Genomic DNA, 25,720 nt, shown 5'->3' with positions numbered 1-25,720 from the left:
AAATAGCTGTGAAAAGAAGAGAAGTGAAAAGCAAAGGAGAAAAGGAAAGATGTAAGCATCTGAATGCAGAGTTCCAAGGAATGGCAAGGAGAGATAAGAAAGCCTTCCTCAGTGATCAGTGTAAAGAAATAGAGGAATACAACAGAATGGGAAAGACTAGAGACCTCTTCAAGAAAATTAGAGATGCCAAGGGAACATTTCATGCAAAGATGGGCTCGATAAAGGACAGAAATGGTATGGACCTAACAGAAGCAGAAGATATTAAGAAGAGGTGTCAAGAATACACAGAAGAACTGTACAAAAAAGATCTTCATGACCAAGATAATCAGGATGGTGTGATCACTGACCTAGAGCCAGACATCCTGGAATGTGAAGTCAAGTGGGCCTTAGAAAGCATCACTATGAACAAAGCTAGTGGAGGTGATGGAATTCCAGTGCAGCTATTTCAAATTCTGGAAGATGATGCTGTGAAAGTGCTGCACTCAATATGCCAGCAAATTTGGAAAACTCAACGGGACTGGAAAAGTTCAGTTTTCATTCCAATCCCAAAGAAAGGCAATGCCAAAGAATGCTCAAACTACTGCACAATTGCACTCATCTCACATGCTAGTGAAGTAATGCTCAAAATTCTCCAAGCCAGGCTTCAGCAATACGTGAACCATGATCTTCCAGATGTTCAAGCTGGTTTTAGAAAAAAGCAGAGGAACCAGAGATCTAATTGCCAACATCTGATGGATCATCAAAAAAAGCAAGAGAGTTCCAGAAAAACATCTATTTCTGTTTTATAAACTATGCCAAAGCCTTTGACTATGTGGATCACAATAAACTGTGGAAAATTCTGAAAGAGATTGGAATACCAGACCACCTGACCTGCCTCTTGAGAAACCTGTATGCAGGTCAGGAAGCAACAGTTAGAACTGGACATGGAACAACAGACTGGTTCCAAATAGGAAAAGGAGTACATCAAGGCTGTATATTGTCACCCAGCTTATTTAACTTATATGCAGAGTACATCATGAGAAATGCTGGGCTGGAAGAAGCACAAGCTGGAATCAAGAGTGCCGAGAGAAATATCAATAACCTCAGATATGCAGATGACACCACCCTTATGGCAGAAAGTGAGTAGGTTAGGATTGATTCTTGGGTTTTTTAAATGTCTTAATATTTTGCCATTTAATTACTTTGTAATTTGAGAAATCTAGATTTGAACAATCATTAAAGAATGATAAAATGGATAAATATACTACCATTTAGTTTTCAACAAATATTCTCCCTCATACAATGCCAAATTATAGAGTAAATCTTATAACAGGCAAACTATATTTCATTTGGCTTTATTCACCATCAAATATTTGTACTATATTCACTAAAAAGCAAATTTATAAATACAAAAATGGATTTCTTTTATAGAAAAATAATCATAGTGCCAAGCCATTTAAACTTTCAGATTGTATCAAATTTGAAGATGAGGGAATTTGAACATTGGAAAATTTATTGCTAATGAGGCAGATAACACCAATAGCTGTGGAGAAAACCCCACAAAATTTAACATCAAAAAAGTGAATTAAATATTTCCCAAAACTGGAGACAAAAACATTATGTTCTGCATAATAAATATTTTTGACCCACTTTCATTTTGAGAAGATCATGGCATCTGGTCCATCACTTCATGGGAAATAGATGGGGAAACAGTGGAAACAGTGTCAGACTTTATTTTTTGGGCTCCAAAATCACTGCAGATGGTGACTACAGCCATAAAATTAAAAGACGCTTACTCCTTGGAGGGAAAGTTATGACCAACCTAGATAGCATATTCAAAAGCAGAGACATTACTTTGCCAACAAAGGTTCGTCTAGTCAAGCCTATGGTTTTTCCTGTGGTCATGTATGGATGTGAGAGTTAGACTGTGAAAAAGGCTGAGCGCCGAAGAATTGATGCTTTTGAACTGTGTTGGAGAAGACTCTTGAGAGTCCCTTGGACTGCAAGGAGATCCAACCAGTCCATTCTGAAGGAGATTAGCCCTGGGATTTCTTTGGAAGGAATGATGCTAAAGCTGAAACTCCAGTACCTTGGCCACCTCATGCGAAGAGTTGACTCACTGGAAAAGACTCTGATGCTGGGAGGGATTGGGGAAAGAGGAGAAGGGGATGACAGAGGATGAGATGGCTGGATGGCATCACTGACTTGATGGACATGAATCTGAGTGACCTCTGGGAGTTGGTGATGGACAGGGAGGCCTGGCATGCTGCGATTCATGGGGTCACAAAGAGTTGGACATGACTGAGCGACTGATCTGATCTGATCTGATCTGTCTTCACCTGTAGAATAACATGAACATTGCTACTGCTGCTCCTAAGTCGTTTCAGTTATGTCCGACTCTGTGGGACCCCGTAGATGGCAGCCCACCAGGCTTCCCCATCCCTGGGAGTCTCCAGGCAAGAACACTGGAGTGGGTAACGTGAACATTAGATATTACTTAACATGTATCTCAGAGAAGGCAATGGCACCCCACTCCAGTACTCTTGCCTGGAAAATCCCATGGACGGAGGAGCCTGGTAGGCTGCAGTCCATGGGGTCCCTAAGAGGTGGACACGACTGAGTGACTTCACTTTCACTTTTCACTTTCATGCACTGGGGAGGGAAATGGCAACCCACTCCAGTGTTCTTGCCTAGAGAATCCTAGGGACGAGGGAGCCTGGTGGGCTGCCGTCTATGGGGTCGCACAGCATCAGACACGACTGATGCGACTTAGCAGCAGCAACATGTACCACAAGATAAATTATTTCCTGCAACAGTCAGAACCTCCCATATTCTACATTGCCCATCCATAGCAAGTTCCCCTGTATCTATCTTTGTTCAACAGTGTGACAGCAGAAGCATGGATTACATGCCCACACTGACTGATAACACCTATGTCTGTGCCTTGAGATTTCACCAATTAGAGGACAAGCTTGGTCAGAAACACAGCTAGGGCCAGCTCTCTCGACTGGCCTTTCACCTCTGCTTTTAGAGTAGCAGGTCCATGTTGGTATGTATGACTGGTTTCAGAGACATTATATCAGAAAAAGATAGCCAATGATCCAATAGCATTCAATATTCCCACACAGAAAGTTTCCACTGGTTTCACTATTTCATTTACTTCACACCCTTCAGACAAGAATCATAGAGAACTAAAATGCCAAATTTTATGAAGATTTCGTAGATCAAATGATCTGTGAACATTAGCAGCCAACATAAACTTGAAAAATAAGGGCGAACTTTCAGACTCTCATGCAGGTGGGAAATAACTAAATTCAAAAACCCTAAAAATAAATTACCTGACATCATTTCTAGTAAATATCAGCCTATATTTTTAAGAAACATCCTAAGGATATCCAACCTGATTGATACAGTACAGTAAATATATCCAATATTGGGTTGACTGACTTGAATAACAACAGATTTCCATTTCTTTCTTGTGTTCTCCTTAATTTTCATTTCATTTTATTTTATTTTTTTATTTTATTTTTAACTTTACAATATTGTATTGGTTTTGCCATATATCAACATGAATCCTCCACAGGTATACACGTGTTCCCCATCCTGAACCCTCCTCCCTCCTCCCTCCCCGTACCATCCCTCCGAGTCATCCCGGTGTCTTGTGTTCTCTTTAAATTATCTGAAGAAGCAGATATTGGCATTCAATAAAATATGACAGCTGTAATTGAAAATCTTAAAATGTTTGAAAGTTGCCCTTTAAATGCATCAAAATCAAAATGATCTATTCCGTTAGCCACAGCAACAATTTTAAAAGCATTGTTTAAAAATCATTACATGTTTAAATACAATGAGAATGTCTGAGCCCTATTTTACCTCAGAAATAAGTGCTAGTTAGGCAGAAACAAAAACAATAAAAAAGGATTGGATTTTGGCTCTTGTTGTTTGTTGTTTGTTTTTTTTTTCCTCTTATGAACTACATAGACCTGTGCACCTAAAGGGCCAACAGTGCTCCAGTGCTTTATAATTTTTCTTCAAAATGCATAGCAATAATTTGAACAGGGAAGCCTGGTGTGCTGCGACTCATGGGGTCGCAAAGAGTCAGACATGACTGAGCGACTGAACTGAACTGAACTGAACTGAACGATTGAATTTACTTCTATGTCAGCTACACTATTTGAAGTCTTTTCAAAAGCACTTTTAAATGGCTTGGGATTCCTTCTTCTCCGAATCCCTATGCAAAAGTGTTTTTCTCCTTTTAAATAAAGGTAGTGCATTTTGGGGGGGCTTTCCTGATAGCTCAGCTGCTAAGCAGGTAAAGAATCCACCAGCAATGCAGAAGATCCCAGATGGGTTCCTGGGTCAGGAAGATAACATGAAGAAGGGATAGTCTACCTACTGCAGTATTCTTAGGCTGGTGGTTCAGATGGTAAAGAATCTACCTGCAGTATGGGAGACCTGGGTTTGATCCCCTGGAGGAGGTCATGGCAACCCACTCCAGTATTCTTGCATGGAAAATCCTCATGGACAGAGGAGGCTGGCAGGCTACAGTCTATATGCTTAACCTCTTACCCCCCAGGGAAGCCGTGGGGTTGCAAAGAGTTAGAACACAATTGAGGAACTAAGCATAGCACAATTTTTAGATCTTCTAGTGTGTCAGTTCAGTTGCTCACTCGTGTCTGACTCTGTGATTTCATGGACTGCAGCACGCCAGGCCTCCCTGTCCATCACAAACTCCCAGAGTTTACTCAAACTCATGTCCATTGAGTTAGTGATGCCATCTAACCATCTCATCCTCGGTCGTCCCCTTCTCCTCCCACCTTCAATCTTTCCCAGCGTCTGGGTCTTTTCAAATGAGTCAGTTCTTGGCATCAGGTGGCCAAAATATTGGAGCTTCAGCTTCAGCATCAGTCCTACCAATGAATATTCAGGACTGGTTTCCTTTAGGATGGACTGATTGGATCTCCTTGCTGTCCAAGGGAGTCTCAAGAGTCTTCTCCAATAGCACAGTTCAAAAGCATCAATTCTTTGGCTCTCAGCTTTCTTTATAGTCCAAATCTCAGATCCATACAGGACTCCTGGAAAAACCATACCTTTGACTAGATGGACCTTTGTTGGCAAAGTAATGTCTCTGCTTTTTAATATGCTGTCTAGATTGGTCATAACTTTCCTTCCAAGGAGCAAGAGACTTTAATTTCATGGCTGCAGTCACCATCTGCAGTGATTTTGGAGCCCCCCTCCCAAAAAGCCTGTCACTGTTTCCATTGTTTCCCCATCTGTTTGCCATGAAGCGATGGGACCAGATGCCATGATCTTAGTTTTCTGAATGTTGAGCTTTAAGCCAACTTTTTCACTCTCCTCTTTCACTTTTTTCAAGAGGCTTTTTAGTTCCTCTTCACTTTCTGCCATAAGTGGGTGTCGTCTGCATATCTCAGGTTATTGATATTTCTCCCAGCAATCTTGATTTCAGCTTGTGCTTCATCCAGGCCAGCGTTTCTCATGATGTACTTTGCATATAAGTTAAATAAGTAGGGTGACAATATACAGCCTGACATACTCCTCTCCTGATTTGAAACCAGTCTGTTTTTCCATGTCCAGTTCTAAATGCAGCTTCTTGACCTGCCTATAGATTTCTCAGGAGGCAGGTTGGGTGGTCTGGTGTTCCCATCTCTTTCTGAATTTTCCACAGTTTGTTGTGATCCGCACAGCCAAAGGCTTTGGCATAGTCAATAAAGCAGAAGTAAATGCTTTTCTGGAGGTCTCTTGCTTTAAATATATATATATATAAATTTATTTATTTTAATTGGAGGTTAATTACTTTACAATATTGTATTGGTTTTGCCATACATCAACATGAATCTGCCATAGGTATACACGTGTTCCCCATCCTGAACCCCACTCCTTCCTCCCTCCCCGTATCATCCCTCTGGGTCATCTCTGCACCAGCCCCAAGCATCCACTATCATGTATTGAACCTGGACTGGCGACTCATTTCATATATGATATTATATATGTTTCAATGCCATTTATAATAGCCAGGACATGGAAGCAACCTAGATGTCCATCAGCAGAAGAATGGATAAGAAAGATGTGGTACATATACACAATGGAGTATTACTCAGCCATTAAAAAGAATACATTTGAATCAGTTCTAATGAGGTAGATGAAACTGGAGCCTATTATACAGAGTGAACTAAGCCAGAAAGAAAAACACCAATACAGTATACTAACACATATATGTGGAATTTAGAAAGATGGTAACAATAACCCTGTACGTCAGACAGCAAAAGAGACACAGGTGTATAGAACAGTCTTTTGGTCTCTTGCTTTTTTAATGATCCAATGGATGTTGGAAACTTGATCTCTGCTTCCTCTGCCTTTCCTAAAGACAGTTTGAACATCTGGAAGTTCTCAGTTCACGTACCATTGAAGCCTGGCTTGGAGAATTTTGAGCATTACTTTGCTAGCAAATGAGATGAGTGCAATTGTGCAGTAGTTTGAACAGTCTTTGGCATTGCCTTTCTTTGGGATTTGAATGAAAACTGACGTTTTCTTGTCCTGTAGCCACTGCTGAGTTTTCCAAAATTGCTGGCATATTGAGTTCAGCACTTTCACAGCATCATCTTTCAGGATTTGCAATAGCTCAACTGGAATTCCATCACTTCCATTAGCTTTGTTCATAGTGATGCTTTCTAAGGCCCACTTGACTTCACATTCCAAGATGTCTGGCTCTAGGCAAGTGATCTGGGTGCTTATCTGAGTCATGAAGATCTTTTTTATATAGTTCTTCTGTGTATTCTTGCCACCTCTTCTTAATATCTTCTGCTTCTGTTAGGCCCATACCATTTCTGTCCTTTATTGTACCCATCTTTGCATGAAATGTTCCCTTGGTACCTCTAATCTTCTTAAAGAGATCTCTACTCTTTCCCATTCTATTGTTTTCCTCTATTCTTTGCACTGGTCACTGAGGAAGGCTTTCTTATCTCTCCTTGCTATTCTTTGGAACTCTGCATTTAGATGGATACATTTTTCCTTTTCTCCTTTGCCTTTAGCTTCTCTTCTTTTCTCAGCTACTGGTAAGGCCTCCTCAGAAAACCATCTTGCCTCCTTGCGTTTCTTTTTCTTGGGGATGATCTTGACCACTGCCTCCTATACAGTGTCACAGAACTCCATCCATAGCTCTTAGGCACTTTGTTTATCAGATCTAATGGATCTTACAGTATATGATAACAATTTCTCAGAGGCATTTAAAAATGGAAAATGTAAATAACACAACTAGAGATCCAGTTGTCCTTTTAATTGGAGCCCAAAGTCTCCTATTTTCTGGAGGTGTGTGATAAGCTAAATTCTCTTCAACTCGCCTAAGTATGAGGATTTCCTGTTCAAACCTGAAGTGACACATTGACGACAAATCAATATTTTCCATTCTAGCTTCACTCTGAGCCTTCACAGGGCAGCCTGTGAAGGTCACAGACATTGCTTATCTTGACTGGGTTGTAAGTTTTAAAATTTCTCCTTTGGTTACCAGCTATAGCAGGTCTCTTTTTAGAGAGTAACCTGATCTGCACACTAAAGAATGCACAACTTCCTGGCCAACAGAAGGTATGTGTCCCTCCTCTCCTGTCTCTCTGCTAGACCGTCTCACGTAGTGGGAACTAACAAATGTTAGAGGGGATGCAACTGAGCTATAGTAAATATACAACAAAATCAAAGTAGAACATTGTTTTTTTTTAATAATTTGGTTTAAACAATAACCATAAAATACCAAATATTGGGTGATTTCTCCAAGTATTCAAATTATTGTCTGTAGAACACTAGTCAAGTGAATACACACATGCATATTTGGTTGTGGATATAATATTACGTGAAATTTATTGACCTCATGAGAGGGAACAATTAGTTTTGGATTTTATAATCAGTAGATGGTAAGCTTTTTGTATAATAATATGTTTATACATATTTTGCTCTACATCTATAAACAGATTCTTGGAAAGGAATTCATTATATAGCAAAAGGCCAAGCATAAGTCCTCTATATGTTTTAGATTGAATAAAAAAACCCTAATTTTTTAATGAAATTAAAGATGAAGTAACTTTTTTTTTAATATATTTTATTTCATTTTTTAACTGTACAATATTGTATTGGTTTTGCCATATATCTAAAGGCTAATTTAAACTTAATTGTCATAATTAAAGTATTTTTTAAAAATCAAACATTGAATAAATGATATGTTATACTAATTAAAGGCTGACGTAAATCAGAAATAGTACCATAGAAATGATGACTAAGATAATAATTAAAACTGATAATTACTGAGAACTTGTAAATTCCAGGTTGAGTGCTCAGTGTTACACATGTTATATATTGCATAAACTTATTTCCATTTTATATTAATAATATAGGTTACCAGATAGTAAATAACTTTTTGAAGATCACATTTTATAAATTTCAGTAATAATTAATTTCCAGATATTTATGACTACTGCATCAATTGTCTGATTTATTAAATTATGTTATCTGGATTTTTTATAAGTAATTACCATCACTTATACAGCTAAAATGACCTTTACTAACTTGGACATCTATCAGATCTTTCTGGAAGTTTGAACCAACAATGTTCTTCCATAAGTGACCTATACGTGTTTATCATTTTGTGGGTTCAGATATTAGCCATTAAATCAATTATCAACTACTTTTGTAAAATAAGTATTTTTTAGTCTTTCCTATTTTGTTTATTTTTCATATTACTTGTTATATATGTTTAATGTGTCATGTAACACTTTGCAATATATGAAGCATTTCCTCAGTTTTTAATGCTTTCTCAGAACTCCTCAACCATTTGAAATAAAGACCATTTGTTATCCTTTTTCATCAATAAATGTAAGTCACCAAATAATGTAATTTAGTGTAGGAAATTATTGTATATGTCAACATTACTCTCTCCTCATCTTTAAAGAACTGTTTGTAACCATTATTAAATTTCAAAATTATCATAAATTTGGGTGAATCTCTCTTGTTAACAGAACATTTTAATTTGAACACAAGCACTATGATGGTTTTAAAATATTTCCATGGAATCTGACTTAATAAGGATATTATTGTTCATGAACTTCTTTATTCCTCCCTAATTTATTGCTTTTCACTGTTTGAATCAATAATATATGCGTCAAATATAGAATATCTTTTTCAAAAAAGCATTCTATCGTGAAAAACTTGTTTAAAGTTGTAAGGAATTTACCAGGCTTTAAGTTTGTTCAGCTGCAAAGTGAGCACTAAGCACTTTGCCCCGCCTGTGGCATTGTGCTAGGGTTCTTATCTCACATACACCACTCAACCTCAGTTCACTTCAAGCACAGTCCTTGATCTCACTCAGCTGCAGAGATGAATAACCAAGGAGCAACCTATGCAGAACTGAAGGGAGTCAAGAACTCAAAGAGGCAGAAAAGAAAACCTAAGGTTTCTAAAAGTTCCATTTCAATGACTGAGCAGGAATTAACATATGTAGAATTAAATCTTCAAAATGCTCCTCAGAATCTTCATGGGAACGACAGGAATCACCGCTCCAAAGGTAAACACTTACTAGACACACATGGAGCTGTTCTAGGAAGTGCAGTGGGGTGCAGAGGTGTGGAGGAAGAGTAGGGGATAAGCTCACATATTTGTCACTTTGAGGAACAGAACTTAAAGCTGGATATGGGATTCTGATGTGAAATCGGAGGATGACTTTTATTCTGGCATTACTATAATTTGAAGTCTTTGATCAGCAACTCATGTAGTCTTATATTTGCTGAAAATGCAATGGTATATTCTGAGAGAAAGACTACAGTGGTCAAAATGGGTTGGGGTCCAAGTTTATATCCATAATTCTGTGTTCGTGTGGGTTCTTGTGTATGTAAACTCTGAACAACTGTCCCCATCACTGCTTTCTCAGTTTCCTTTTCTGTCCCTGCAGGTTCACCATCACCTCCAGAGAAGTTCATTGCTGGGATCCTGGGAATCATCTGCCTTGTCTTGATGTCCATTGTGGTGAGAATGATCGTTGTTACTCCTTGTAAGTACATTTTTGAAAAACTGTAAGGGAACTTATGACTTTACTGAGGGTCAGTGCTGCTAAACATTTCATAATATTATAGAATGTGCCTATCATTAAAATACATGCATTTAGAATAAATGCAGTATGTTATATGTAATTTGTCAGAAATACACAACACAGGAGAATTACAGAGAGCATGTATATGTATATTCTGACTTCATGACTCAAAAGCATGCTTTAGGAGATTTAAAGATCTTTTTGAGAAATACAAATTAATTCTTGAGATTAGTTAAAGCAAATACTGTAAGACGTGGTGAAGTTTGTTCCGTTAGGTTTTTGAAATATTTTTTCCATCAAGTCTTCATTACCTAATTAATTTTTCTTGCTAAATCAGTTTTATTTCAGATTACTCTAATTCTAAACAATAAAGTGAATTCTCAAGCTCATACACTAAAATCATTATGATTCATTTAAAGCAATATTAACTTTTTAATGATTAATTTTGTAGCTACTGTAATACGGAAACAGAATTACTCCTCTCTCACAATAAGGCTCCAGAAAGGTACATAATGATTTTCAAAGTTCTGATATGAATACAATTCATTTTTGTCTCTATCTTAGGCTAGTGAAAATAAGAATAGATTTGGGGATAGAACATAATTCATAAAATCAGGCAATAAACATTCATATAAATGATTATAGGAGAGTGCTTCTCCCTATGCAATAATATGATCTCCATATCCATTGTTGGCAATTGGCTGTAATTTCGTCCTGCTATAATATGAATAGAGACAAATAATTTTGCTATTCTAAAATAGAAGTTTCATTTCTTGATTTTCACGACAGGTAAAGAGTAGATATTTCTATGTGTTTCCTTTATATGGGGCCATATATTAAAGACAGACCCTCTCTATGAATGCATGAATGAGATTTGTTTTATATGTACCAGGCTTGAGGATGCATAGATATGTTATTTTATATATATATATATATATATATATATATATGTGTGTGTGTGTGTGTATACATATGTTTATATCTATGCATATATGTAAGTTAATTTGTATTTTCCAAATTCAAATTGTTTTTGAATACTAATTCATAATCTTTCTTCAGAATGTCATTGTGGTCATTGTCCAAAAGACTGGATTACATATTCCAACAACTGCTATTATACTAGTTTGGAAAAAAAATCGTGGAATGAGAGTTTGATATCCTGTGCTACTAAGAATTCTACCCTGCTTTATATAGATAATGAAGAGGAAATGGTAAGCTATTAAATGTTTCCAACACTTTGCTAAAGGCTTCATTTAGTCAGCATTATATTTGTTAGGATTCACTTGTGCTTTTGTACATATTTGTAGCTTGTTTATTTTAAGGTCTGCTAGTATTCCATTAAACAATGGAATATAACTTTATGATACTTTATTTACATTTTTATATCATTCTTGCATGTGTGGTAATTTCTGGTTCTTGCTTTTCATAGAAAACCATGCTTCTAAAAAAAAAAAAAAGAAAGAAAACCATGCTTCTATAAATCTATTAAATTCTAAAATACACTGTGCTATCTAATTTTATCATAAATCAAGGAAAATAAACATATGATTTTGCCTATAGAATTATGTAATTGCACATCAGATCACGGAATAGAAGTTTCAACTTCTCAGCAGCCCCACCCCTCTGTAATATCTTATCACGTCTCACCTCCTTATTTACTCTCTATCCTGACTTTTGATATTATAGAATCTCTTTGATTGCTTTTGAATCTTATACATGGAATCCCGTGTTCGTGCTTAGTCGTTCGTGTCTGACTCTTTGCAACCTTATTAACTTCAGCCTGTCAGGCTCCTGTGTCCATGGAATTTTCCAGGCAAGAATACTGAAGTGGGTTGACATTTTCTACTCCAGCACATGGAATCATACAGGTTGTCCCTGTCTCATCACTGCCATATGATATTTTGCAGTTCCTCCAAATTTTTGCATTTGTGTGAAGTTTGTAAATTTCCACAGCTCATTGTGTGAATTCAACAGTTAAGATCCATTCTTTCCAATGCCGCTGGGTGGAGATGAAGTCTTACACCCTCAGGGATAAAGAGGCTTCTTAGCTTCAGTAGTTTTAGTCAAGACATCCCCTTTGCTGGTCCCACTCCCACCCCTATCACCCAACCCTAGTGTCTCTCAGTGGAGGAAACAGAGGCAATTTCTCTGACTGCTGCTTGTTAGTAAGTGTCCTGATGGATCGCCTTGTAAGGCTTACCTGGTGTTGCCTACACGATTCTCTCAACACACAGGAGGAATGGCTTACCTGTGCTACACCTAACAGCTAGGTTAGGTATGGGGTGTTTGGGAAGTAAGAGACCTAGGTCACTTTCACCTGGTTGGTGGGGAGATACAAGACGCACCTAATTATCACTCCCTCATCTCCCACCTTGTTCTCTCATCACGGAGAAGTGATTAGCAATTACAGAGGAGTGGGACTGCTGGGAAGTCTCAAGCCACATCACCCTTCTCTTTCCACCTTTCAGAGTTCTCCTTTCTCGTGTCTTTCATTAGTTCCCATGTTACAGTTGAACTTAGCAGGGAGGAGCAGAGAGAAATGAGTCTCTGACCCCTTGTCTGGTCCACTGATTCCACCAATACAGAATCAGATGGCTTTGGGGTTTATCTAGTCAAAGAATGGTGTCAGGCTCAGAAAACCAAATCCGGCTCTCATGTCACTTATTTTTTCAATTTCATTTCCTTAATTTCCCTCTAAAACTGAAATTCTGAGAAACATATAATAGTAGAGAAATCCACTGGTACTGTCACAATATCCAGAAAAATGAATGTCATGGAATCTAAAGACTTATTTAAAGCCTTGCTATGTTAGTTTTGACATGAGGAAAAATGAAATTATATGAATCAGAATTTTCCTCATTGCACATATGAATTACTCCACCTTCTTATCCCTTAGGCTTAATGTTAGATGCAGTTCACAGCTGTAAGTATCCCCAAGTTGTTATGCAAGGAGTATTCTTTTGTGGGATCTCTATAACTAATTCATGTTTTTGTAAATATTCCCTTTATTAAATGGCTGTCAAAAAAAAAGGAATTTTCCTTATTAACATTAGAACACAGTGAAACTGATAAGTATAAATGTTGAGTTAATTTTGAATCAAAAGTACAGATATTGGTTAATATTTATGGCACTATTAAAACTCAAACTTTCAACTCCTATATTTTTTAGTGTTAGATTAGAATCTAACATGCTCAATTTGTTCAAAGAAAGAAAGATGCTATCAAAGAACACATCCTTTGACTTGCATTTTAAAAATTAACAAAAACATTTCATAATGACTATTTAAGTGAAAATTCTTTATTTTGGCTAGAAATTTCTGATGTCCCTATCAATTATATCGTGGATTCAAGTCTCTCGTGAAGGCCGCGGTCATCCTTGGAAGTGGCTAAATGGTTCAACTTGCAATCTACAGTAAGTTTGTAAAAAGAATGCTATATAGAGGAGGAAAAATACAAAAAAAAATTTTTTTTAAATAACATGAATACATTTGTTTTAGTCAAATTATAGAAAGCTGAAAGAAGAAATTGAAAGTTAATAAAATGTTGATACCAATGTTGAAAACCAGGCTACTCTGTAGCCCGATTTCCTAGTAACAAGCTCTAACTGAAATTTTATTAAAGACTTCATTACCCATTTTCAAAATATCTTGTATTACAGTTACATGGAAAATGCTATTTTTTCATGAGTTGTCTTCATAGAATATAACGGAATTATGCATTTTTCCATAACAGGATAACAGACAATGTACCTGATGAACATAACTGTGCTGTACAATATTTATGGGGCATAAAAGCAGAAGACTGTCAGTTTCCAAATACATATCATTGCAAGCACAAGCTTGAGAAATACAACATGAGTTTGGATACTGTTGGGTAACTTGATCTTTTATGAAATGGAAATAATATTCTGATTGCATAAATTTTAAAATGAATTATATTATTTTTTCTGATAATGAATGTTTTTCAAAAACAGTTGAAATATAATTGTGTGTGCTCATTCGTTCAGTTGTGTCTGACTCTTTTAGACCCCATTGACTATAGGCTGTCAGGCTTGTCTCTCCAAGGAATTCTCCAGTCAAGAATACTGGAGTGGTTCTATTCTCAGATTTTTAAGGAATTTCCACACTGTTCTCCATAGTGGCTGTACCAGTTTGCATTCCCATCAACAGTGTAAGAGGGTTTCCTTTTTCTCCACACCCTCTCCAGCTATTTGTCAACCTTTTTATGGTGGCCATTCTGACCGGCAGAGACAATACCTCATTGTGTTTTTAATTTGCATTTTCTAGTAATGAGTGATGTTGTGATATGAGAAACCTACATATATTTTCATGTGTTTTATTAGCCCTCTGTATATCTTCTTTGGAGAAATATCTGTTTACTTCTTTGGCCCACTTTTTTTTTTAATTTTATTTTATTTTTAAACTTTACAATATTGTATTGGTTTTGCCAAATATCAAAATGAATCCGCCACAGGTATATATGTGTTCCCCATCCTGAACCCTCCTCCTCCCTCCACCCTCCCCATACCATCCCTCTGGGTCGTCCCAGTGCACCAGCCCCAAGCATCCAGTATCCTGCATCGAACCTGGACTGGCGACTCATTCCATATATGATATTATACGTATTTCAATGTTTGGCCCACTTTTTGATTCGGTTGTTCATTTTTCTGGTATTGAGCTGCATAAAATGCTTGTATATTTTGGAGCTTAATTCTTTGTCAGTTGTTTCATTTGCTGTTATTGTCTTCCATTCTGAAGGCTGCCTTTCCACCTGGCTTATAGTTTCCTTTGTTGTGCAAAAGCTTTTAAGTTTACCTAGGTCCCATTTGTATTTTTGTTTTTATTTCCATTACTCTGCAAGGTGGGTCACAGAGAATCTTGCTGTGATTTATGTCAGAGGGTGTTATGCCTCTGTTTTCCTCTAAGTGTTTTAATAGTCTCTGGTGTTAAATTTAGATCTTTAATCCATTTTGAGTTTATTTTTGTTTATGGTGTTAGAAAATGCTCTAGTTTCATTCTTTTGCATATGGTTGACTGGTTTTCCCAGCGTTTGAATCAGTTCTAATGAGGTGGATGAAACTGGAGCCTATTATACAGAGGGAACTAAATCAGAAAGAGAACCATCAATACACTGTATTAATGCACATATATGGACTTTAGAAAGAAGGTAACAATGATCCTATACGCAAGGCAACAAAAGAGACACAGACTTAAAGAACAGACTTTTGGAGTATGTGGAAGAAGGCGAGGGTGGGATGATTTGAGAGAATAGCACTGAAACATGTATATTCCCGTATATAAAAGAGATGACCAGTGCAAGTTGGATGCATGAAGCAGGACACTCAGAGCTGGTGCTCTGGGACAACCCAAGGGATGGGGGAGGGAGGAAGGTGAGAGAGGGTTTCTGAATTGGAGAACACATGCGAACCCATGGCTGATTCATGTACATGTGTGAGAAAAATACCACAATATTTTAAAGTAATTATCCTCTAAATAAAATAAATAAATTAATTAAAAAAAAAAGACTACTGGAGAGGGCTATCATTTCATATTCCCTGGAGGACCTTCCTGACCCAGGGATCAAACCCTCATCTCCTACACTGGCAGGCAGTCGCTTTACCACTAGTGCCACCTGGAAAACCCCACTGAAGTATCATATACACATCCAAAATATAGGTATCGCTCTTTTGTGTCTCACTTTTTTTGCTCAACAGTATGTTTATGGCATTCAAACCTCTAAAATGTTGCATATTGTGTGAGCCCACTTCCATGTAATATCAAAAATAGGAGTAGAGAGACCAAAAGTAAATTAATATATTTAACATATGTTAAGCTTATACAGGTTTATTGTTGTTGTACTATATTTGGTAATTTGCATTTTCTAGACATTCTATTTCATATGGATCGTAAAAAGTTTTTATAATACAGCTTTATTGTCTGTTTAACATCCGTAAAAACCATAATGGTTTTGTCAGGTTTCAGTTCAGTTCAGTCACTCAGTCGTGTCCGACTCTTTGCGACCCCATGGACTGCACTGTGCAGGCTTCCCTATCCATCACCAACACCCAGAGCTTGCTCAAACTCATGTCCATCGACTTGGTGACACCATCCAACCATCTCATCCTCTGTTGTGCCCTTCTCCTCCCGCCTTCAATCTTTCCCAACGGCAGGGTATTTTCCAGTGAGTCAGTTCCTCCCATCAGGTGTCCAAAGTATTGAAGTTTCAGCTGCAGCATCAGTACTTCCAATGAATATTCAGGACTGATTTTCTCCAGGATGGACTGGTTTGGTCTCCTCCCAGCCCAAGGGACTCTCAAGAGTCTTCTCCATCACCACAGTTCAAAAGCATCAATTCTTCAGTGCTCAGCTTTCTATATGGTCCAACTCTCACATCCTTACATAACTACTGAAAAACCAAGCTTTGACTAGACAGACCTTAAAGTAATGTCTCTGATTTTAATACGCTATCTAGTTTGGTCATAGCTTTCCTTCCAAGGAACAAGTGTCTTTCAATTTCATGGCTGCAGTCAAATCTGCAATGATTTTAGGGTCCAAAAAAATAAAATCTCTCACTGTTTCCATTGTTTCCCCATTTTTTTTGCCATAAACTGATGGAACTGGATACCATGATCTTTGCTTTTTGAATGTTAAGTTTTAAGACAGCTTTTTCACTCTCCTATTTCATTTTCATCAAGAGGCTCTTTAGTTCTTCACTGTCTGCCATAAGGGTGGTGTCATCTACATGTCTGAGGTTATTGCTATTTCTCCCAGCAATCTTGATTCCAGCTGTGTTTCATCCAGCCTGGCATTTCACATGATGTGCTCTGCATGGAAGTTAAATAAACAGGGTGACAATATACAGCCTTGACATATTCCTTTCCCAATTTGGAACCAGTCCACTCTTCCATGTCCAGTTCTAGCTGTTGCTTCTTGATCTACATACAGACTTCTCAAGAGGCAGGTCAGGCGGTCTGGTAATCCTATCTCTTGAATAATTTTCCAAAGTTCGCTGTGATCTATACAGTCAAAGGCTTTGGCATAGTCAACAAAGCAGAAGGTGTTTTTCTGGAAGTCTCTTGCTTTTCCAATGATCCAACAGATGTTGGCAATTTTATCAACAACAAACAATCAAATTGCCAACATCTATTGGATTGTCACGGAGAAGGCACTGGAGAACCACTCCAGTGGTCTTGCCTGGAAAAATCGTATGGACGGAGGAGCCTGGGCTGCAGTTTATGGGGTCACTAAGAGTTGGACACGACTGAGCGACTTCACTTTCACTTCTCATTTTCATGCACTGGAGAAGGAAATGGCAACCCACTCCAGTGTTCTTGCCTGGAGAATCCCAGGGATGGAAAAGCCTGGCAGCCTGCCATTTATGGGGTCACACAGAGTCGGACACAACTGATGTGACTTCGCAGCAGCAGGAGCATTGGATTGTCATATTTATATAGATATAAAAGATTCATGTTTTCCCTATTCTCCACGTGTCATTTATTAATTTTATTGTCTTTCAAATGAAAATAGCTTTGACCCTTCTATTCCCCTCTACTGTAATTTTTTCTTTGTTATGATTTTTCTTTTTCTTTTTTTTAATTTTTTTAATTAATTTTTTTTTATTTTTAAACTTTACATAATTGCATTAGTTTTGCCAAATATCAAAATGAATCCACCACAGGTATACATGTGTTCCCTATCCTGAACCCTCGTCCCTCCTCCCTCCCCATACCATCCCTCTGGGTCATCCCAGTGCACTAGCCCCAAGCATCCAGTATCGTGCATTGAACCTGGACTGGCATCTCGTTTCATACATGATATTTTACATGTTTCAATGCCATTCTCCCAAATCTTCCCACCCTCTCCCTCTCCCACAGAGTCCATAAGACTGTTCTATACGTCAGTGTCTCTTTTGCTGTCTCGTATACAGGGTTATCGTTACCATCTTTCTAAATTCCATATATATGCGTTAGTATACTGTATTGGTGTTTATTTTACATGTTTCAATGCCATTCTCCCAAATCTTCCCACCCTCTCCCTCTCCCACAGAGTCTATAAGACTGTTCTATACGTCAGTGTCTCTTTTGCTGTCTCGTATACAGGGTTATCGTTACCATCTTTCTAAATTCCATATATATGCGTTAGTATACTGTATTGGTGTTTATTTTACATGTTTCAATGCCATTCTCCCAAATCTTCCCACCCTCTCCCTCTCCCACAGAGTCTATAAGACTGTTCTATACGTCAGTGTCTCTTTTGCTGTCTCGTATACAGGGTTATCGTTACCATCTTTCTAAATTCCATATATATGCGTTAGTATACTGTATTTATGTTTTTCCTTCTGGCTTACTTCACTCTGTATAATAGGCTCCAGTTTCATCCACCTCATTAGAACTGATTCAAATGTATTCTTTTTAATGGCTGAGTAATACTCCATTGTGTATATGTACCACAGCTTTCTTATCCATTCATCTGCTGATGGACATCTAGGTTGCTTCCATGTCCTGGCTATTATAAACAGTGCTGCGATGAACATTGGGGTACACGTGTCTCTTTCCCTTCTGGTTTCCTCAGTGTGTATGCCCAGCAGTGGGATTGCTGGATCATAAGGCAGTTCTATTTCCAGTTTTTTAAGGAATCTCCACACTGTTCTCCATAGTGGCTGTACTAGTTTGCATTCCCACCAACAGTGTAAGAGGGTTCCCTTTTCTCCACACCCTCTCCAGCATTTATTATTTGTAGACTTTTGGATCGCAGCCATTCTGACTGGTGTGAAATGGTACCTCATAGTGGTTTTGATTTGCATTTCTCTGATTTTTCATATTTGCTAGTTTCTTCCTTCGTCTTTATGTCAACTACTTTAATTTCACCGAAATTGCTTTTTCATTTCAAGTTTCTTGTCAAGCATGCTCAGATTTCTTCTTTCTTTTTTTTTGTTTACAATGTATGCATTTAATGCAATTCATATGTCACAAGACAGAATCTTGTTGTTCTGTTTTTCTTTAATTCATATAAAATTATGAAATTTGACTTTGATTTTTCCTTGGTTCATATGTTATTTAGAAATACAGTACTGAATATAAAACCCGATAAAGATTTTCAAAATTTTAGTTATTGCCTTCATTTTAGGTAAACTAGTTAGAGAAATTTTCATGAATCTGGAAATATTCTGTATGTCTATTACATATGGCTGATGTGACTATGAAATCAATATGAAATGTTTATTTCTTCTAATTAATTAAAAATTAAATTTGAATATTCACATTTCAAGTGCCCACTTGCCAAACTTGGCTGTGGGCTAGTGTTGTGACACCAAATTTCTGTAGTTTTTTTAGTGGTGTAACTGGACTTAAGCATATATAGCAAATTTGGGGGAAATGTTCATTTGAACTTAAAAAAATAAGAATATTCTATGTTACTGTATGTGTGTGTGTTCATATATGTACTGGTTACTTGTCTAGCTTAGATATTTCTATTGCCTACTGCTGTATCTGCTTGATAAGTAGTGGAGATAAATTGTTTAAATCTCCATTTATGATTATTTATGCATGGTTTTCAAATCTGTGTTGACCTTGTGCTATTCAGTTCAGTTCAGTTCAGTTCAGTCACTCAGTTGAGTCCGACTCTTTGCAACCCCATGAATCGCAGCACACCAGGCTTCCCTGTCCATCACCAACTCCCAGAGTTCACTCAGACTCACATCCATCGAGTCAGTGATGCCATCCAGCCATCTCATCCTCTGGTGTCCCCTTCTCCTCCTGCCCCCAATCCCTCCCAGCATCAGAGTCTTTTCCAATGAGTCAACTCTTCCATGAGGTGGCCAAAGTAATGGAGTTTCAGCTTTAGCATCATTCCTTCCAAAGAAAGCCCAGGGCTGATCTTCAGAATGGACTGGTTGGATCTCCTTGCAGTCCAAGGGACTCTCAAGAGTCTTCTCCAATACCACAGTTCAAAAGCATCAATTATTCGGTGCTCAGCCTTCTTCACAGTCCAACTCTCACATCCATACATGACCACAGGGAAAACCATAGCCTTGACTAGATGGACCTTTGTTGGCAAAGTAATGTCTCTGCTTTTGAATATGCAATCTAGGTTGGTCATAACTTTCCTTCCAAGGAGTAAGTGTCTTTTAATTTCATGGCTGCAATCACCATCTGCAGTGATTTTGGAGCCCAGAAAAATAAAGTCTGACACTGTTTCCACTGTTTCCCCATCTATTTCCCATGAAGTGATGGGACCAGATGCCATGATCTTTGTTTTCTGAATGTTGAGCTTTAAGCCAACTTTTTCACTCTCCACTTTCACTTTCATCAAGAGGCTTTTTAGTTCCTCTTCACTTTCTGCTGTAAGGGTGGTGTCTCTGCATATCTGAGGTTACTGCTATTTCTCCCGGCAATCTTGATTCCAGCATGTGTTTCTTCCAGTCCAGCGTTTCTCATGATGTACTCTGCATATAAGTTAAATAAGCAGGGTGACAATATACAGCCTTGACATACTCTTTTTCCTATTTGGAACCAGTCTGTTGTTCCATGTCCAGTTCTAACTGTTGCTTCCTGTCCTGCATACAGGTTTCTCAAGAGGCAGATCAGGTGGTCTGGTTATCCCATCTCTTTCATAATTTTCCACAGTTTATTGTGATCCACACAGTCAAAGGCTTTGGCATAGTCAATAAAGCAGATATAGATGTTTTTTTGGAACTCTCTTGCTTTTTACATACATTTTTTAATTGCTAATAGGTTACATATTCAGTATATAATTATTAAACAGGCTCAATCTTTTGTAACATGGTTCTTGATTGATACTATGAGAGTACATTAACTAAAGCAGTTTGTGTTCTTTACTTTCCTGTTCATGGCTTTTGATAAAATAATATGGCTCATTAAGTTAGCAGTTATTAAAATAACTGTTTTACATACATAGTGTGTTAAACAAAATATTTTAAAATATAAACATTCTTAAAATTTAAATGGAAAGCTATTATATATATACTTAATATAAATTTAGGATTATCATATTCTCTATTTACATATATTATTTATATATAATAACATATAGTTAATATTTAAGTATAATATATTGTTACTTTGAATTCTACATTATGTTGTTTTCTTAGCTTTCACAATAAATATTTTTAACTTTCTTTTATAAGAATTTATAAATTTAATATGTCTTATTAGTTCCCTACGTGGACAAGGCAATGGCGACCCACTCCAGTACTCTTGCCTGGAAAAATCCCATGGACGGAGGAGCCTAGTAGGCTGCAGTCCATGGGATCGCTGAGTTGGACACGACTGAGCGACTTCACTTTCACTTTTCACTTTCATGCATTGGAGAAGGAAATGGCACCCCACTCCAGTGGTCTTGCCTGGAGAATTCCAGGGACAGGGGAGCCTGGTAGGCTGAAGTCTATGGGGTCGTGCAGAGTCGGACATGCCTGAAGCTACTCAGCAGCAGTTCTATAAGTGCCCGACATTTTACAGCATGCATTCTTTACTCAATAGTCTAGTAAGTTCATATTTTTGTACTTTTATGAAACGACGAAAAGACATAATTTCTCTCTACTGTTTTCACTGCTCATGCCATTTTTGCTGCCTTGAATTCTAACACAAACATATATGCACAATTTGATACTTTATCATTACTATTCTACCTGTCAATATCTATTTGGATATATCCACATAAGTTCTTTTCTTAAGTTCTTCTTTCCTTTCTGCATATCCAAATTTTCAACTACAATAAGAGTTTCTTCATTATAAGACCTTAAAATGTTTCCTTTACACGGAGTTATTTCATAATTTTGGCTATCTCCCTCCATTTAAAAAACTTCCTAGAAATGAATCCATCTATCCATCTTGTTAGAAGGATATTTGCACTTACTATGGACATCTAATTCATCTATATCTCTTAGGTCACTAGGTACTGCCATTTTAGATTTAGTCACAACCACATTTTATATAATAAACAGTAAATTCAAAACGCTCTTAGTATTTTGAGTATTTATCTTGGCTCTAGGTGGACTAACCATGCTGCTGCTACTGCTGCTAAGTCTCTTCAGTCGTGTCCGACTCTGTGCGACCCCATAGAGGGCAGCCCACCAGGATCCCCTGTCCCTGGGATTCTCCAGGCAAGAACACGAGAGTGGGTTGCCATTTCCTTCTCCAATGCATGAAGGTGAAAAGTTAAAGTGAAGTCACTCAGTCAGGTCTGCCTCTTAGCAACCCCATGGACTGTAGCCTACCAGGCTCCTCCGTCCATGGGATTTTCCAGGCAAGAGTACTGGAGTGGGGTGCCATTGCCTTCTCCCTAGATTTTATTATAGTTAGATGCCAGAAGAGTCAACATATTTGGGCATGTAACAAAGGACATGATGTGTACCAAATTATTTAACTGGAACCAGAAAAATGTATGATAACATGAATAATACATTTAACACTTACCTTGTAGCTCAGCTGGTAAAGAATCTACCAGTAATACAAGAGACTTCAGTTCAATCCATGACTTAGGCAGATCCCCTAAAGAAAGGAATGGCTACCCACTCCAGAATTCTTACCTGGAGCTGGTAGGGTACAGTTCATGCATTTGCAAAGAGTTGGACACAACTGAGTGACTTTCACTTTTCACTTCAAATTTTAAAAGTGAATATTACTGAATTTCACATTATTTGGCATCACTAATGAATGTTTCACGTGCGATAATTCAATTAAGTGGGTAATAGAATATTATTTTTTTAGTTTATTAATATAAAATATAATAAAGATATTCACCAATAGGTAGCCATTAGCAATTGCTATAGAAAGTTCAAATATTAGTCTATATTATTAAGACATAATAGAGTTTGCAAATAGCTTACAAACAGCTTACAAATACCTGAGAAAAGAAGAGAAGTGAAAGGCAGAGGATCAGGAAAAGATATACCCAACTGAATGCAGAGTTCCATAAATTAGCAATGAGAGAGAAAGTCTTCCTAAGTGAACAATACAATGAAATAAAGAAAAACAATAGAATGGGAAAGCCTAGACATATCTTCAAGAAAACTGGAGATACCAAGGGAATATTTCATGCAAAGATAGGCACAAGAGAGGACAAAAATGGCAAGAACCTAACAGAAGCAGAAGAGATTAAGGAGAGGTGGAAAAATACCCAGAATACCTGTACAGAAAAGCTCTTAATGACCCAGATAACCACAATGGTGTGGTCACTCACCTAGAGCCAGGTATCTTGAAGTGTGTAGTCAAGTGGGCCTTAGGAAGCCTTACTAAAAACAAGGTAGTGGATGTGGTGTAATGCCAGCTGAGCTATCCCAAATCCTAAAGAATGATGCTGTTAAGTGCTGCACTCAATATGCCAGCAAACTGGAAAACTCAGCAGTGGCCACAGGATTGGAAAAGGGCAGTTTTCATTCCAATCCCAAAGAAAGGCAATGCCAAATAACGTTCAAATTATCCTAAAATGGCACTCATTTCACATGATACAAAGATTATGCTCAAAATCCTCGAAGATAATCTTCAGCAGTACATGAACAGAGAACTTCCAGATATTCAGGCTGGATTCAAAGAAGACAGATGATCAAATTGCCAACATCCATTGAATCATAGAGAAAGCCAGGGAATTCCAGAAAAAAATCTACTTTTGCCCCATTGACTCTGCTAAAGCCTTTGACTGTGTGGATCACAACCACCTGTGGAATATTCTTAAAGAGATGGGAATACCAGACCAATTTAGCTGCCTCATGAGAAATCTGCATGCAGGTCAAGAAGCAACAGTAGAACAGGACATGGAACAATGGAATGGCAGGTTGGTTCAAAATTGGGAAAGGATATATTCAACACTGAATATTGTCACCTTGCTTATTTAAATTATATGCAGAGTACATCATATGAAGTGCTGGCTGGATGACTCACAAGATGGAATTAAGATGGCAGTGAGAGATATCAACAACCTCAGATAGCAGATGATACCACTTTAATGACAGAAAGTGAAGAGGAACTAAAGAGCCTCTTGATTCAGTTGAAACAGGAGAATGAAAAAGATGGCTTAAAGTTCAACAATCAAAAAACAGAGATCATGGTATCCAATCCCATCACTTCATAGCAAATAGACAGAGAAAAAGTGGAAACAGTGTCAACTTTCATTTTCTTGGGCTCCAAAATCACTGTCTACAATGACTGCAGCCATGAAATTGAAAAGCGCTTGCTCCTTGGAAGTAAAGCTATGACAAAATTAGATAGCATATTAAAAAGCAGAGACATCATTTTGCTGACAAACGTCCATATAATCAAAGCTATGGTTTTTCCAGTAGTCATGTACGGATTTGAGAGTTGAACTATAAAGGGTGAATGCCAAAGAATTGATGTTTTCCAGCTATGGTCCTGGAGAGAGTCCCTTGGACAGCAAGGAGATCAAGCCAGTCAACCCTAAAGGAAGTAAACCCTGAGTATTCATGTGAAGGACTGATGCTGAAACCGAAGCTCCATACTTTGGCCACCTGATGTAAAGAGCTGACTCATTGGAAAAGATTCTGATGCTGGAAAAGATTCAATGCAAGAGGAGAAGAGGGCCACAGAGGAATATGTGACTGGATGACCTCACTGACTCAATGGACATGTAGTCGTGGGTGTGCTCAGTCTTTTCAGTCATGTCTGATTCCGTGACCCTATGGACAGTAGCCCTGCTAGGCTCCTCTCTCCATGGAATTTTCCAGGCAAGAATCCTGGAGTGGGTTGCCATTTCTTTCTCCAGGGGATCTTCCTCAGCCAGGGATTGAACCCAGGTCTGTTGCATCACAAGCAGATTCTTTACCATCTGAGCCACCAGGGAAGCCCATCATTGGACGTGAATTTGAACAAACTCAGGGAGATAGTAAAAGGGAAATTTTGCCTGCTGCAGTCCACAGAGTCACAAAGAGTCAGACATGGCTTCACGACTGAACAACAACAATAAATTGGTATATAACTACAGATTTATATTCCATTTGTCTAGATTTTAGAAAGCTAAAAATTAGATGACAGTTAAAAAAGTTTAAAATGTAGTAACTCTTCTGAATTAGGGATAAGTATCCTTAAATACGTACTGTTAATGGAATTATGATTTCCTCCATTATAATAGAAATGACACAATGAGATTATAAGGAAAAAAAATAAGTAATGCCTAGATTTAGCAAACTTATCTAAAAGTAAAACTTAAACATTGAAGTTACTCTTGACAAGGTTTAGATGTTCAGCATTGATGAATGAAGTGAAAGCAACTTAACAGCAGGGTGATCATGTCCTTTGTCCCCCTATATCTTTTAGAAAGTGAAATCAATTCTCAGAGGAACTCACCAAAGAACAAACTAACTGATACACTACATATCCAAAGTCTCCTATACTCTGGAGTTGTGTGATGAGATAAACTGTCTTCAAAATACCCAAGCGTAAGAATTTCCTGTTTCAGTGACTCGGTGATAAGAATGTACTTTTTCCACTATTGTTTCACTCTGGGCCTTCACAGGGCAGTCTGTGAAGACCACAGACATTGTTTGATTTTCACAGTAACCTGGCCACTCACGAGAAGAGGCAGGACTCTGGCCTATAGAAGGTATGTGTTTCCCTCTCCTTCCTAATTCCTCATCTCATTTAGCAGGAGATTACAAATGCCAATGTGGTTCGATTTAGAGACA

General features: G+C 37.8%; 1 protein-coding gene across 2 annotated transcripts; it reads left to right on the top strand.

The window, feature by feature from the left end:
- The first annotated feature begins 7,400 nt into the window (after positions 1–7,400).
- LOC147372718 (NKG2-A/NKG2-B type II integral membrane protein-like) lies at positions 7,401–25,479 on the top strand. 2 transcript variants are annotated; one of them, XM_086404129.1, is made up of 7 exons: positions 7,401–7,578; positions 9,929–10,027; positions 10,518–10,571; positions 11,126–11,277; positions 13,378–13,478; positions 13,799–13,939; positions 25,353–25,479. In XM_086404129.1, exons 2-7 carry the CDS (start codon positions 9,991–9,993, stop codon positions 25,357–25,359), a joined length of 492 nt encoding a protein of 163 aa, XP_086260255.1. In that variant the 5' UTR covers positions 7,401–7,578; positions 9,929–9,990; the 3' UTR covers positions 25,360–25,479. The 2 variants fall into 2 exon arrangements, with proteins under 2 accessions (XP_086260255.1, XP_086260254.1); XM_086404128.1 differs by lacking the exon at positions 7,401–7,578 and adding an exon at positions 9,296–9,544.
- Positions 25,480–25,720: the final 241 nt, after the last annotated feature.

The sequence above is a fragment of the Bos grunniens genome, chromosome 5 (genome assembly GCF_055505025.1).
Source record: "Bos grunniens cultivar Pamir isolate PY7600 chromosome 5, Bosgru_T2T1.0, whole genome shotgun sequence".
NCBI classification, from domain to species: Eukaryota; Metazoa; Chordata; class Mammalia; order Artiodactyla; family Bovidae; genus Bos; species Bos grunniens.
The sequence above is the reverse complement of the archived record's forward strand: the minus strand, read 5'-3'. Positions and strand labels throughout refer to the sequence as shown.